The sequence below is a fragment of the Ischnura elegans genome, chromosome 3 (assembly GCF_921293095.1).
Source record: "Ischnura elegans chromosome 3, ioIscEleg1.1, whole genome shotgun sequence".
NCBI lineage: Eukaryota > Metazoa > Arthropoda > Insecta > Odonata > Coenagrionidae > Ischnura > Ischnura elegans.
In genome coordinates, this window is record NC_060248.1 from 35,091,013 (window position 1) to 35,107,933 (window position 16,921).

At 39.9% G+C, this 16,921-nt stretch overlaps 1 protein-coding gene across 1 annotated transcript in view; it reads left to right on the forward strand.

Annotated features, from left to right (window-relative positions):
• Positions 1 to 2,646: 2,646 nt before the first annotated feature.
• The window catches only part of LOC124155163 (phenoloxidase 2-like), a 45,197-nt gene continuing 30,922 nt past the window's right edge, over positions 2,647 to 16,921 (forward strand). The window contains exons 1-4 of the mRNA XM_046528880.1: positions 2,647 to 2,662; positions 3,460 to 3,557; positions 8,649 to 8,844; positions 9,077 to 9,319. Coding sequence (XP_046384836.1) covers positions 2,647 to 2,662; positions 3,460 to 3,557; positions 8,649 to 8,844; positions 9,077 to 9,319 — 553 coding nt within the window. The remainder of the gene's footprint in view (positions 2,663 to 3,459; positions 3,558 to 8,648; positions 8,845 to 9,076; positions 9,320 to 16,921) is intronic.

Sequence of the window (16,921 nt, forward strand, 5' to 3'; positions counted from 1 at the left end):
AGGTTAAAAAAATTATTAACACTTGCTGCCACTCTATTAAAATATCTTCGAGTTAGTAAAATCGACAATCCTAGGAGAGTGCAATGTTAAATCCTTTTCTAGGAATTTCGGACGATCTAATTACCTACTTCTCGGTAATTTTGAGAATCGGCTGGAATTCAAGGAAATTATACTATTTTATTAGCCTAATGTCTTAAAACAGCAACGAAAAACTTTTTACATGGCATCACATGCCGCCAACTATTCGCAAATTTTTAATGCATGGAGCAGGAATAGTGAAACATGCCATTCTTTCTCTTGGGAAGATGCATTGGAAGCCCGGCACAAGGATGTAAGAATAAATCGTTAAAATCGTACCATAAAAGTGTCTAGGATCGCTACAAACAATGACCTTTTCCACAGGCTTCTGCTCACATTAGATCCTTATATTTCTTGTTCTGCGGGGGTTCACCATAGAGTAAAATAGTACCAGAAGATTTTTCACATCGTCTGGTGAGGATGGAAGATTACCAGAAGATGTGAAAAATCTTCTGGTAATAGAACAAAATATTGTGAAATATGAGGAGTCTTTCCTCTGATTCAGAATAGGAGTTTAAGCCATTGTTTTTTTTAGGAATTAGCCATAAAAATATATCTTTATGATATTTATTGGTAAAAATGGTATATATGGTAAAATATTTTATATTATTTCGCTCTAAATTACCAAAATTTCAAGTTATTTATTAGCCATTTTTAATCATTATATACCCTATTTGATAGCTTTAACGTTGTTATCAGTGGAGAAAGTGCCATCTTTCCGTTGATACTATAGCATCAAAAATTTCGACTTGAAAATGGAAAAATATGTTTCCCGCATCACTTAACCTTATACTTTTATTTTCATCGCCCTCCTAAACAGCATTGTGGAATAAATCATCCTAAATAAGTTTCTTTGCATATTTAAAATACACAACATGCAAATTCTCATTAATCTAGCAATAGTTAAGACTACAGCGAGTTTTGGCCAGCTTTTTTCGATTTCCGCCCTTTGTGCTTCAGTCGCATTTTAATCGGTTTAAAAAATGTCCGCGGTGGAGTGATGAGTGAAATGCTATCCAATGTTTTTCCAATATTTTGCATAATATTGTTGGTAATTGCGAATAATAGCATTCAAAAGTTATGAATTTGATAGATCACATAATCATGCATATAAATTTTGTGTAGCACCCCTAATTATACCTTATAACTACGCAAGGCAGAGAAATGGCAGAAAAGTGACGAATCGTCTCTCACCAAGAAATCATTGATGAACATGTTGAAGGCGACTCTTTTCGGACCCTTTGGGATGAACAGCGGCTCGTATGGTCTGGTGAGGATGGCAGTAACCAGCTCCTGCTTGCTCCACTTGCCACTTGGGTCCATTATTCTCTTGCAGATCTACTTGGTTTTGCACTGTGACAGGCGGCTAAGTTCCCTATGGCAGCTCGATCGGGTGAAGACCTACGTTTATATATCGGCGTTAAAACGTGCTTCTTGAGTTCAGTGAGTGACCGCATGTTTACCGCAGAGTGCTTTCCAACCTGATAGTATTGCGGTCACGGTCTTTTTCCGGATAGTATCTGGAACATCTCATTGAGGAAAAAGATATAAAAGTTACCTTCAAAATATATGGAGGAAGACCTCGAAATTTTCCGAATAGTTATAATCTGGGTTTGGTTTCCTTCGATTTTGCGTGGAGTTTCGAGCGATTTCCTCAATCTGCACTTTTCTTTGGCCGAAGGAAGTGGTCAAGTCATGAAAAGAGAAAATGGCACGGAGTCAACTGGCAAAAAAAAATAGTTTTTTCTCAAATTGTAAAAAAAAAGATCAGATGAATTCAATGAAGTTAGAGAGCCTCGGTAAAAGTGACAAGAATTTGATGAAACTTTGATCAAAAATTCTTTAAAGAAACTCTTTAAAAGACGCAATTTCAATGATCAAAATAAAAAGGATTCCTAAGAGCCGTTTTTGAGATATTTGACGGTAAAATTAGGATGATTTAACATGGGCTTATGGAGAAATACAGTTTTTTCAAGCCAGCGAAGCTGTTTGTAACGAGACGTTGAGGTGGCATTCATTAGAAGAAAAATTTTGTGGCGGATCTAAAGATGTACGGGAAAGTATTAATTCTTTATAAAATAAGAAAGATGTTTGCGAAAAACTGCCTGAACCTGCCAAAATTGGCTGCCGGGATCTCTGTTACCAACATTGCAAAACGAAAACCATTTCACCGACTTCGCCTAAATTATGCAAATGTATTTAGCTTCCCGAATTTTTCATACGTCTTACAAAGCTTTTGTTATTAAATATATATATGATATAGGATTTACCACTTAGTTTGTGAGTGCTAAGTAAAGTTGTATCGTTAATTGTTTAGTGCGCAAAGATTCGAAACAATATTGAAACTAGTCAAGTTTACTACTGTAAATACCTTTTAAAAATAATCATTTTTGACGTTTGCATTATGCTCAGGTGCGAAATTGCACTTAATTTTCATCCCTTATTATATTTTCTTTTGATAAAATTTCTTGCGCCTCTTTTGCGTATATAATAGGTAGCCCGATACATCACTTGACTTCAGCCGATTCCGCTCTAACTACCTGAAGGAAGAGAAAATCCTTGTGAGAAATGGTGAGCGACAAGAGTAAGACGAAAGTAAAGGCAAAATTGACATGGCAAATTCAGAGAAGATTTGTTCTTCATACGACGTTGACGTGATCAGGAGAAGAAAATATAGGGAGTAGACTGCAAAACAGAGAGATTTAGACGTCATTCTTTCCTAGTACACGTTACCTAAGTTGACGGTAGATGGAATGGAAAGATAAGTTAAGACAGAAAAATGATTTTCCCCAATCAGCCCATTCCTCTAAATTGCATACATGTGTATGATGTGGAAAAATGATGCACGCAGCACATAATATTATGGTTCAAAAGCGCCCTAAGCGCAAACATAAAAAATTCATAGAAAAGGAATGAAAGAGATAGGGACATATAACAGAAAAAGGACGAGGACAAAGATGCTGTGGTAGATGGAAAAAAGGCCAGAAATTAGAGGGTAAAAATGCGACCTGATTGGAAATTATTCATATGCATATGTGACATTTTTATAGAAACCTGAGACTCTTAAGGGTCTAAACGATTGTGGATTGAAGCGGGACGTGACGCATGCGTAAAATTATCTATTCTCTCATCCCTCTAGTCCAGCAGCGTTTATCTGAGGTCCCCTCGCCGCTCAGTGGTCGAGTTACAATATTATCCGTTTACTTCGGCGATAATTCTTGTAAGTATACTCACCATACCAAACCCTTCTAGCAGTCTCAGTTCTTCGCAGACTCGGATCCAGCACGACCTTCGCTTTCGAATTTGTGCCGAAAGTATCACGACGCACACAAGAACCGAAGATGGAGAGAATGCAGCGTAAACTCCAGCAAAACAAACAAGCTCACATCCTCTACCTTCTCTGCAGACCTACGGAGCCGATCTTCATTCCAAAGGGCAGATATAGAGTCACATTTGATGTGGATCACAAAGATTTTCTGGTGAGCACAGTAAAGTTAACCGCCTTCACCGATTTAAATTTGTTCGTTTGCCAAATGTATTCCATTTTCGATTGTAATTTTACTGTCATGAAAATATTCTACCCATTGAGGAAGGTATTTCTTCTACATCTACATACCACCCCGCAACCCTCATAAAAAGGCGTGTGGCATGGGGTGTTAGGACACCAGGCATTTAAACATAAAAAGCAAATGCTCAAACAAGATTACGAGTAGCATTTATTAATGTCCTTCATAATTCGGGGGAAAAACGAATTCCCATATCTGTACGTCCGGCAAAATATCTCTCTCAATTCATCACTTCTGTCGGACCTGGAAATATAGAGGGGCTCAAAGATGATGTTCTCCTTGTCGCTCTAAAAATATCTGTTCTCAATGGTTCAAGCAATTTATCCTTAGCGCGCAGCCTCCGAGTCTCTAGCGGCTCCCTGTCTCATTCCATTAACATCTGGGTGTCGCTGTCAGTACGCCCTAAGCAGTTTTTGATGAACCGCGCAGATTTTCCTGGGAATTTTTTCAGTTCGCGGATGAAGTCCTTCTGCACCGGATGCCATGTGCTCATTGCATATTCAAGGTGAGGTCGGACGAGTGCGAAATAGCACCAATCTTTTACTTTCTCAACCGAAAAGCTTTCCACAATACGCATTGACGAATCCTAAGATGATGAGCCTTTCTGGGCTACGCCGCAAATATTCCTTGTATGTGTTTCCCACGAGTGGTTCGAAGTTATCGTAGCTCCCAGATACTTTACTTCGCCTGTAGCCTTTATGGTAATACCATCTATAGCATAAACATGGATATAGTTGGACGAACTCCGCAAAAATGTACCACCGTACATTTTCTCAGATTAAGTTCGAATCCCCACTTTTAGCTTCACATGTGAACGTTGTTTAAACTCTATGATATAGAATTTCCAAGTCTGAGTGCTCACTAATTTCACAATAAATGACAGCGTTGTCAGCAAATAAAAGTATTTTACTGGTAATTTGGGAGCCGAGGTTGTCAATGTATGTGATGAACAAAAAGGGGGCGATTACACTTGTGGTACACCTGATGTTACTTTAACTACATCAGAGTAAACTCCATCAAGAACTACTTTTTGTTTACAATCGATCAAAAAGTCGCGTATCCAGTTTACCACTGTTTCGTTTAATCGGCATGGCTGTAATTTGCATGACAGTTTGTTGTGAGGTGCCGTGTCGAAAGCTTTGCCGCTCACCCCGAGCCCCCAACTTGGAGTAACCACTTCAATTCAAGATAGAATGAAATAGTATTTATTTCAATAACCAAGTCCTTCGGAGTATAGGTTCAAAACATGTTTCAGGTATGACATAAATTCACTCTACCAGTTAATAAAATCACACAGTTACATTACCAAAGGGGACAGCAGACCATCACAGAAATAAAGAGTGACACAAATGAGATAACGAGTGAAAAGTTGGCCGGCGTACCACAAAAATTAACAATCCTCGCCTCCTACCTCCATCGCACCAACCTCTACCCTTATATATTATGTATTACTTTCTGGGCAACTTTTATGTTTACATAGTATTGAGAAGTTTTATGGTACACTTGGAAATATGCCATAAGTAAAGAATTACTTCCAGCATTTCTCATGAATTTACAAATACCAGAACAAATACAAGAAGTATTTACACATATTTAGTTTACATATTTGGAGATCTTCTGCGGTACATTTAATGATATACCAGATTAAATATAAGGACCATCCCCTTTCTCCTTTCTAAAAATCCTATTCCGTTTTTTACATTACCTTGCTCATCTAACATTCATCCATCTACTTCTGTTTTTAATATCTCCTTCCACCTTAGCACTCGCCCCATCCAATCTTTTTGTCTCCCACGTGTCTCATCTAGGAGCTTTCCCTCTTTATCATCTAGCACTTCGTCGTTCCTCCTCCTCTCCGTCCATTTCACCTTCTACATTCTTCCATTCTTACATCTTGAAGCTCTCCAGTCTTTCTTTCCTCGTCCTCCTTCCCAAGTCTCTATGTTTTTGCACCTTAATGCGCTACACTCCCACCGATTGTGGTTGAGTTTTACTAAGTGAGTTTCAGTTATGAAATGGCATCAACGCGTGTGTTACATTTTTTCAAACGGCAATTATGCTCGTATTTTACGTAATCGAATACGCACAGCCGTGTTATTGAAAAAATAAATCATTATTATAGTGCACTTACCATGCGAACCCATTACCTACAGAGTGGCTGCCATATAAGTAGGTATAAAAAAGACGAATTAATTCTATATTAACAACAATACTTTATTGAAGTTAATATCATAAGCATAGAATAACATAATAATTTTGATGCATACTTAAAAATTCAATGTCTGCCTCTGTGGCATCGGCCAATCGTCTCAAACGGCTAGGTATGGAGTCCACGGTCTTCAGGAGGAAGTCGCGTGGTATGTTTTTGATAGCTTCATGAATCCTTGCTTCCAGTTGTTCCAGTGTGCGTGGTTTTGTCCGGTAAAACCTAATCTTTAGCTCAGCTCCATAAAAAAGTCACATGGCGTTATGTCTGGACTTCTCGAGGGCCACTCATGAGGTCCGCGTCTCCCAAGCCAGCGTCCTGGAAACTACTCATATCAATCACGCACGCACGACATTTGCAAAGAGAGGTGATGCGCCATCTTGCATAACAATGTCAATGATGTTACCACATTCAGTTACAGAGGGCCATCTGATAATAAAAACCTTATCTAATTTCCAATACGTGCACGCTTTTTCAATATGATTATTTCAATATTGAAAATTCAGCAGATATTTTATAATGCATAGTATTATACCAGCCACCCTTTATATGTCAACGGAGGCGTTCTTGCCATCCAGTGGCGCAGCGAGGGGGGGGGGGGTTTGGGGGTGAAACCCCCCCCCCCTAGAGCTCAGAGAAATATTTAAGTCTAATCCATTTTACTTCATTGGATTGATATTACTAATGTAGTGTAAAGATTAATAAAACATCCCTCAGAAAGCCGTAAAACTCACCATTGAACCGTTTATATTAAAATTCCGCTATTTAATAATCTCGCTCCTACCGCTTATCCTGGTGGGTATTCAATACCACCACACACCCTGGTATTAGTTGCACCTAAACCCCCCAGCCTTAACTCCTGGCTGCACCCCTGTTGCCATCCACTTGTCCATCGAAAATTTTCTTTATCAGGCCATCATGTCTCAAGATGTGGCCTATAAGGTTATTCCGTCTTCTTGTTAAGGGTAAAAATATTATATTAAAAATAATTAAAATAAAGGTGTTAGACGATAAATGAGAACCTGATGCTATTTTAAAAGGGCTATTCGAAAAGGTTAATTTAGAGTATTTTTATACTTCAGTTCAGTTTCAAGAAATATATTCACGTAATAGATAATAGAACTATAATACATCATTATATTTTATACCCTGAGAAATTCTCATTTTTATAGTATTTTTCTTAAGACACTGCCATTTTCTATTTACTTTTATCTAGTTTTTAAGAGCCAGAATTGCGTAAAATCCATTTCAGGTCATACAATTTCGTAGCATTTTGTGGGGAAGTACTCCCGACTCCCCCTGTAAGAAGGGCCCCATCATGAGCCCCAGCCGAGGGCGTTCGACATTTAGCCCCAGATCGCCCCTGCACGTAAGGAAGCAAAAGTTATATCCCAAGTAAAACTTAAAAATAAGGTAGCGCACTGAGATGGCATGACGAGGTAGTAAAATAGTCATCAAGGTGACCAAGGGCGTGCCATGCTAAAATGAAAAAGTACTCAGTACTGATTAATCCGCTGATGATCACGAGTTAATAATGAAACAATATAAGTTGTGCCACCGCCACGAATGAATGCATTCACGAATTTTAAAAAAGAAAACACTCTATAGTGCAGTCACGGGATATCCGAAAAGCATATTGGTATGCTTGTTGGAATTAATTGGAATATTTCTTTGCTTTACATAATAAGTTAACCTACAACCTATGATGTAAATACCCCAATATGAAAATCCAAGAGCCAGAGGCTCTTGAATTTACATAATAGGTTTTGGTATGGTATTTATGCGTTTTAGATATAGATGCGAAGTTAGCCATATCTTACGAACGCTCATATACTAAGTTGGATCAGTTCACAAAAATAAAATGACAAGGATAGACTGTGGAACAGTTAGATTGAGAATTATTTTTTCCGCGATCGATAAGAGGCTACAACGGCGGCCTAAGAACTTATTAATAGGTCATTTGATATGTTGTGCACCCTGCTAACGTATGCATTCTTTAATAAATGTTTTTTAATGTTTCTAGTATGTCTAAAAGTATTTTTTTTGCATGTTGTAGCTTCATTGACAGATTTCCTACGCATAAGTCGTTGGCACGTTTTGCCTATGCATGAATGTGGGGGCATAATTTGTTTGTCTGCGTAACATTTATATGACCGTGTGGTGTTCATGTGGAAATCCTCTTGAATGCTGCATGCTAGTGATTGATTACCCCTTTCCAAACATCCAAAATAAAGCCCCCCCTGAAATAAAAAATTCAATTACTTTGTTTCGTAAAAGAAAAGAAAATATTGTAAAATCATGAATTTACAAAATATTTCTTTTAGATATGAAGATTTTTTTTATAAAGAAAAGTGTTAAAATTAGTTTAAAACCCTCTACTTAGTACGCTGTTTTTCAAATATTTTCCCCCCTGGTTTTGGACCCCCCCCCCCCCCCCCCGCGAACGAAATTCCTGGCTACCCCGATGTCCATCACCACAAGACTCCTTCAACTGTCGATGGTTTTAATATGGTGTCACACCACGAAAATTCAGAAAACGAATGATTACAAACTGTTCGTGTAAGAAAGTGCCGTCTTTTCAATTTTTTAAACACTTCTCATTCTAGACGCTGCCGAAGAGTTCAATCTGTCCTGCAGTTCAGCCGTCTAGGTCACGTATTGACTAAAAGGCTGCGCGCTCACTTTAAAACAATGCACATGTTTCTGTTTGTTCCGGTCTGAAGAAAAAAATTAAGGTCTTAGAGCTTGAATGAACCAAGCATGTGTACACCTCTGACCCGTCGAAACGTGTTTTGCAGGCACCCCAACACCAGGACGTAAGGAAAAAGGTTATGGAGCGAATCGAGAGCGAAGTTGAACAGGTATCGGTTCCGCTGAAGAAAATCGAATGGCCTGACCTGTCGGAGGTCATGGAGGTTGGCCGTCATCAGCCATTCTCCATATTCCTTCCGTCTCACAGGCGAGCTGCTGAAAGACTACTGGATATATTCATGGGTAAGCCAAAATATTGATACCAGCCTGTTGATACAAATTTCGTACAATTCAGCCATTCCCGTCACGTATTTACAAAGAGTACGCGATCGTTTTAAAACAATGCACATTTTTTCTATTTGTTTCCAGTCTAGAGAAAAAAATTGGAGGCCTTAGAACTTGAATACACTTCGTAGAGTATGCTACGATGCATCATGGGGAGTTATCTCATGAAATTACCTTTTTCCCCGTGCAGGTGCAGCGAGCTACGAAGACTTCCTCTCCTGCGCCGCCTACGCACGCGACAGAGTGAACCCAACGTTGTTCGTTTATACTCTGTCGGTGGCTGTGATCCATCGGTCAGACACGAAAGGAATCGACCTTCCTCCCCTGACAAACATATTCCCGGACAAATTCATCGACGGCGACCAACTCGCCAGGGCCAAGGAGATAGCCGATGTCCTGGCTGTAACAGAAGGCCCTCGACGATTCCCGGTATGTCGGTCTCGGGTGGTATGAGGTAATGTCCCCGTATGCCAACCAAAAGGTCGCAGGTTCGAATCCCGCCTAGATAAATCTGTGTTGCTTGTGCATAATGTGTTAAGTCACTCAATCATAGTTTTCAGATAATCTACATAACACACTCTGCACTAGCATCACAGTAGAATCCTCTACTTATCACAAACTGCACAAATGAAAACACATGTTGTTATTAGGTTTGGACATACCACACTATGCACAAACGATTCTACATGATTCATTTGATGGTTAGGTGAGATAGTCCCATTTTTGAGGTTTTTGGACTTAACACATTATGCACAAGCAACACAGAAATTTACCACCACCCTGGACATAAATGTGTGTGATTTTCAAACCAGTAAATTGTAAGAATTGCTAGTAATGTAGACGACATTATTATGATTATATTATTTTTTGTTTGAAAGAAATTACGGTGTTTTTGTTTTATTTGACTATTATCAGCGGTTGATATCCAATGACACAATTTTAATAATTGGCCATAAGTTTCGCATCGCTCCTACAGCACGCAACTCACTCTTCTCCTAAGGCTCTTATTGAATTCTAAAATCAATAGATTCTCTTAAATATTTTTTTTAAGATTTTTATGAAAATGACGCATAGCGATAGCAACGCATAACACTTTGATTGCCGAATAGTCCTGCCGTGCCCTGTTCTCGGCTCAGTGCCTGCCTTTTTCTGCATCAACAAAAGACGCTCGATAATAACCTGCTATAGATATTTTATTTTCATAGAAAAAACCAAAAAGGATGTGCGAAAGATCCACAGAGAAAAAATCATTCGCCTTGACCGGGATTGCGGGTGACTCCCGTAAAAGTTATCACCGCGGCTAGTCCCGGTATACTTTGAACCAAAAAGGATGTTTCAAATATACAGAGAGCTATCTTTTCACGCAGCAAAATTATAATTCCAGCATCGTACATGTGCGTTTCCTGCATATACAGTGAAACCCCTCATATGCGGAATCTCTCGAACTCATCATTTTTCCCGATAAGACAATATTCCGCTTAACTCAAGGCCTGACAAGTCAAAAAGACCGTGAAAGTCATATCACGTTTAATACATGCGTCTCCTATAAGGTTGGTTTGACTCCAATTCTACACGTTGACGAAATTATCATGAAATAATAAGAGAACAGTATCGCATTGTGGTTGAACTTGTGAACGAACGACACCTTTGGATGGTTCCATTTTAAGGATTGTTTTGTAGGGAGGCTCATCGTAGGATTTTACTTCCTTACGGTAAGCATTGTCCCTAGAATTGTCTTTTACAATGCCGCTTAACCAAGATACACGTGACCGAGAATCGATTCCTTTTCCGTGTTTGACAGTTTCCGTTCAACAGAGGGCACCAATATACGGAAAACCCTATTGCGACCGCCAGGACCAACAATATTTTCCGCATAAGACCGGTTTCTGCTTAACTCAGGTTCCGCTAAAGGCAGATTTTACTCAACTGCAAGTCCCCTGGTGACGCACATTTGCGTCGCTCATAGTCTAAGTGTTAATTTTTAACAGCTTAATGCCGACGCGCAACCTAGGAACACGGTCTCATTGAAGTCAGTTTTTAATCCCGATTTTTCACTGAAGTGGAACCAAGAGCTGTTTACGCTAGTTACCATTGCCTTTTTTTCTTTTTGTAATCACGCTAAGGCTGTCATCATTCTTAGTGAAATCCACAAATTGATGGCATTGCCTCCTCGCAAAGCGAAAGCGGAGTGATAATGAGGAGAAAGTAGCCCTTCCGTGACTGTGCGGGGTGACTCAGTTACCCCAAATAGAGTGTTTGCATGGGTGAGGAATAAGCATGAAACCCTTTACATTGAGTGCATACATGTTTGAAGTTCACATATGTTTAATGAAAATTTCATGTGTTATGTTATTAATTTATTATTTAAGTTTAAATAACCTTTGTTTTAGCATCGAAATTCTGGAGGGTAAAACGACCTGTAATCGGCTATTCGTTACGTGACGTCATCTCCCATAGTATAGTTGCAAGCGGACGGGAGCATTGATGAATAACTTTTATTTCACGTATTTTACGTGATATTTCTTCATTTTTCTGCAAGTAAATTTGCAAAATGGAACCTGGTTTCGTTAAGGCTTGTTCAAATAACCTCCCAGACGTAGATCCCTTCGTGATCGGTGTATACCTAGGGCCTATCTGCGTTTTTGTAAGGTCTGTAACTTCGCTTTCTCCCGAGTTGGGAGAAAATAGACTCGTGAAGCGTTTCATCCAACACCTAAGTCTCTAACTCGATTGCATATAGACGATGAAGTAAAGAGTGAAGTGAGTTGTGAATGTAACATCTTCGAGGAAATTATTTCTTCCATGCTGGTTCAACCAACCGTATACATTTCGATCAAAGGTATCTGACTATTGCGAAGGGGATATGTTTCATATTTGAACTAGTTGTGCTTTAGGGATACATCGAACGCGTATTAATTTTCATTCGTTTGTTCGCTTCTAAGTTCTGTTTGATTTTATTACGTATTGAACCTATTGCCAATTCATTGTGAGATTTCGCCAGTATGTACATTTCACGCATTTTGTTGCGCTGTTGTTCGTTTTTGTTTTGGTCATATTTTGGTTACCGTAGGAGTGATAGTGAAATTCGAAGTTTTTTGATGTTACAATGACTGGTTTAGCAATTTGTTTCATCCTATTCATTTAATTGTCTTCGCAATATTAACGTGAAATAACGTAAACTGATTAAGTCCTTAGTGATGTGTGGGAAGTGAGATGTGAAGAATCCTTACGAATTTCAAGGAGTGCAAATTCTTTTAGTGTGTTCAGAGTGATTGGAAAACCGATAATCATGCTTTATTAGTGTTACATAATAGTGTTTTATATTTATTGTGGGCCAAGTTCTTCATTGAAATAGTTGATTCGGCATATACTGATTATAAGTAGGTATCGAAAAGACAGCTCGTGAAATGTATGCGTGGTAGTGCTATTTGTGATATGATGAGCAATAAATATGTACAAGTACGGGTAATTTTGCATTTTTTTTTATACATTAACACCTCTATTAAACTATTTTTCCCTTTGTTTCCGCAATTTTATGCTGTCAATTTTTGAAAATTTAAATGTAGCGAGGCAGATTGTTGTGTTTCCTCAACTATAACATTTAAGGAGTTGCAAACATGTTACTAATTGCTCGCATGTAGGTATTTGCAATGCATCAAATTTGTACCATTCATACATTTACCGTAATGTTATTTTCTTTACGATTCTTTACTGCATTGTAAAATTTTCCTTTTCCACTCCAACATTGTGTATATCTGCTTTTCGAGTATAAACGCTTACAATACTGACGTTGCTAATTATGTTTTTCCATAGTCATCAAGCATACATAATGAAAGTAAGCATCCGAAGTGAAAAAATATGCAATGTATATCATCAATGAATACACGGCCGTTTGTATACAGGAATAACTGCATCTCAAACACACATATGCTTCAGTATTACGCATTAGTCTCTCCTTTCTGAATGGAATAATGGCATCGACTTAAGATCCCTCCGGGCATAATTTCCGTCGTAGTTCAGGCTTATCGGGAACATCCACAAAAATCTTGTTCGGTGCAGAAACACGGGTGCTCCCACATATCGGAACATAACAACATTCATTCCGGAATTTTGTCCTACAAGCCGTTAATCTATCTTCGCTCATGGCTACGAACTTAAAGAATTATTGTACGAAATATACCACTAATTTATAGTAGGAGAGATGGTTTATTCCGTCAGATTCACCTCAGGGTTCGTAAGCAACAATAAACAAGGTTTCCATCAATCGCAGGTGGTTATTGCAGGAGTAAATTAAAATTTCCTGGCTTATCTTTGCTAATTGTGTATTGAAAATTGCAATAAGGACAAAGATACACAACTAAAAATATTCTGGATGAGGCGGGCTGCGCTCGTTGATAGTGCTCGGCTGATGCAGTTGGATGAGGTCCGCACGCCGTTGAGGTTGTAGTCAGAAGAGAATGTCAGTGCGCGGACGAGAATTTAGGCCGGAGCGGCGAGAGAGGGCGCCTGCCGAAGTATTCCCGCGCATGCGCGTTGGGCCGCAGCAGACGGCGTGAGGCGCTGGAATCGTAACCTTGCGTCCGTGCTTCAACATACCGCCCACCTTGAAAGCAGGCGCTTTCAATGACATGCAAAAATAAACAATTGGAATGAAAAAAAAAAGCATAATAAAAATCTAAAAATGAAACAGATTCTGCTTTGAAATAAATGATATGAAAATAATACACGAAAACACAAAACATTCTTAATTCTCAATTGGTAGAATGCACAGCTTGTTAATAGCTCTCTTAAAAACACCCGTGGAGGTTTTTACGGTAACGACACGGCATAAGCCATCTCCCCCTGGATGAAGCTCCAACACTCTTCCAGTCCTCCACTGAAGAGGGGGCTGGTTTTCCTCGACGAGCAGTACCAGAGTCCCAACTCTTAGATTCTCCGACTTAACCGTCCACTTGGTCCGCTGCTGAGACTGGACAAATACTCCGTCGACCATCTCCTCCAGAAGGCCTGGAAGAGCTGCTGCACATGTTGCCACCGCGACAGTCGGTTGACCTGGAGAGCAATCAAATCTGGCTCTGGCATTGAGGTTAAGGGTTGGCCAATTAGGAAGTGGTCGGGAGTGAGAGGCATTAGGTCATTAGGATCGTTAGACATGGGGGTGATAGGGCGTGAGTTGATGCAAGCTTCAATTTGCGCTAACAGTGTAGTTAATTCTTCATACGTAAGGATAGCCTTGCCGATCACTCGTAGAAGATGGCGTTTTGCAGATTTGACGCCTGTTTCCCAGAGACCCCCGAAATGCGGAGACCTGGGTGGTATGAAATGCCACGCCACATTGTATTCTGATAAAGAGCGAGAGACCTCGTATTGATGCTGCTGTGATTGGAATAATCTGCGTAGTGCTATCAACTCGTTTCTTGCTCCCACGAAATTGGTAGCGTTGTCGCTGTAAAAGTCATGCGGTCTCCCTCTGCGTGCCATAAAGCGTCTCAAAGCTGCCAAAAAAGAAGCAGTAGTAAGATCGCTGACGAGCTCCAGATGGATAGCCTTTGTGGAAAGGCATATGAAAAGAGCCGCGTAGCCCTTAACGGGTGGACTGCGCCTCTGTTGCACCCGTCGAAACCACACAGGACCAAAATAATCGATGCCAGTGTTGCTAAAGGCTCTGCTGGGTGCCACTCTTGGAGGTGGAAGTTGTCCCATGAGTTGCTTAGAAGTGGAAGGGTACACTTGAAAGCAATTTAAACATTTGCTTACTACCTTGTGGGCTAGTTTTCTGCCATGAATAGGCCAGTAAAATTGTCGAACCTCACATAAGAGCGCTTGAGGTCCTGAATGTAAGGATAATATATGAAATTCTTTTACTATCAATTCAGTAAAATGCTCATTTTTTGGCAAAACAATTGGATGCTTCCGGTCATAATTTAGTCGCGAATTTTCAAGTCTGCCGCCCACCCTGATCATACCCTTGTCATCCAGAAAAGGGTTTAAGGATCTCAGGTTGCTTCTAGGGGGCACCTCCTTTTCCTTCCTCAAAGCTTCTAATTCTGGACCGAAATGCTGAGATTGAATGACCTTAATTGAATGAAACAGAGCATCTTGAATTTCGCCCAAAGTTAGTATTCCTATTTTTCGTTGACGTTTCGGTAGCCTACTGTTATTTACAAATCGGAGGCAATAGGCGATGACCCTCTTCAATTGGGAAAATGATGAAAATCTCTTGAAGATATCGCTGCTAACATGAACAGCAAGATGGACCTGGAGGTAATCAGAGTTTCTCTCAAGCTGCGCGTCGGAATAATCATCAGCATGGTGTTCATATGGAGGAATTGAGTTGAAATCACTTATCCAAGTTGGCCCGGACCACCATAAGTTGCAGTGAAGAAGTTGAAGCGGAAAAGAACCTCGGGATAATACATCAGCCGGATTCTCAGAAGAGGGAACGTGGCCCCACTCCATGTTATCAGTTAGCTCCTGTATCGCTGCAACCCGGTTAGCAATGAATGTTTTCCAAGTTTTAGATGGGGATGAAAGCCAAGCTAAAACTATCTTCGAGTCCGTCCAAAGAAAATAACGCTGACACTTGAGATGACTTGATACCTTTGAAGCTAATTGCGCTAATAATAATGCAGCACAAAGTTCCAGTCGCGGAATAGTCATTTGTTTTAATGGAGCGACTCGGGATTTTGCACACAATAATGTCACTTTTATTTTTCCCTTGTCGTTAACGGAACGTACGTAAATACAGGCGCCGTACGCAGCTTCGGAAGCATCACAGAATCCATGCAGCTGGTCATCGTTGTGGTTTCCACCGCCATTTATAATACTTCTGGGTATCTGTATCCGATGGATTTCTGCAAGCTGCCGTCGGAATTCCAACCATTCAGTGTGGATATGGGTAGGAATAGATTCGTCCCATTGCAGCTTGAGTTGCCAAAGTTTCTGCATTATTATTTTGGCCTTTGCGATTATTGGTCCTAAGAGCCCCAATGGATCGAATAATTTAGATATATCAGACAAAATGCTGCGTTTTGAAAATTGAACTTGATTATCGATGGGAGGAACAATAAAAGAAAAATGATCCATCATTGGTTGCCACTGCATCCCTAGAGTCCTGATGGTATTTTCAGATTCATTTGGGAGTTGATACAATGTTTCTTGATCTTCAATCGGGATCCTTTCTAGGATAGATGGATGGTTTGCGCACCATTTATGAAGTTTAAATTGAGCAGATTCAAGCAATTTCTTCAATTCTGCTTGCAATTCTAAGGCCTCCTCGAGTGTATTAGCTCCTGACATGATGTCATCCATGTAACAGTTGTTTTCCAAAGCTGCTGATGCCAAAGGAAATTCCGCTCGTCCCTCGATGGCTAGCTGCAAGAGGCATCTGGTGGCTAAAAAAGATGATGACGATAATCCATAGGTAACGGTGTTTAGGCGATAGGTCCTCAATTCCTCCTTCACGGAATCCCTCCACAAAATTAACTGCATGTCGGTGTCAGGTGATTGAAGCTTAATTTGCCGATACATGTGCTGAATGTCCGTGGTGACGGCAAAAGCGTATGACCTGAAGGTAAGAAGAATTGAGAACAAGTCCCTTTGGACCACTGGACCGACCATCAGAATATCGTTCAAAGAAATGCCAGTTGAACTCTTCGCTGAACCGTCGAATGCAACTCTTAATTTTTTAGCGGCATTGGTATGTTTTATGACCGCATGATGGGGTAAATAAAACACTGTTTTTGATGTATGGTTCTCAGAATCAGATTCATCTAACAAATCCATGTGATCTAGTTCTAAATATTCATTAAGAAAATTGCCGTATTCCACTTTTAATTGTTGATCGGCAGTAAATCGCCTTTCAAATTTTTTAAATCGAAGAAGTGCATTGGTTTTTGAGTCACCTAACAGGTGTGGATCATGGCGAAACGGAAGTCTAACTGAAAATCTTCCTCCCAAACTGCGACTGAAGTGGCGTTTGAAATGTTCTTCGACAGCCTTTTCTTCTTCTGAGAGAAAATTTTCCCTCTTATTT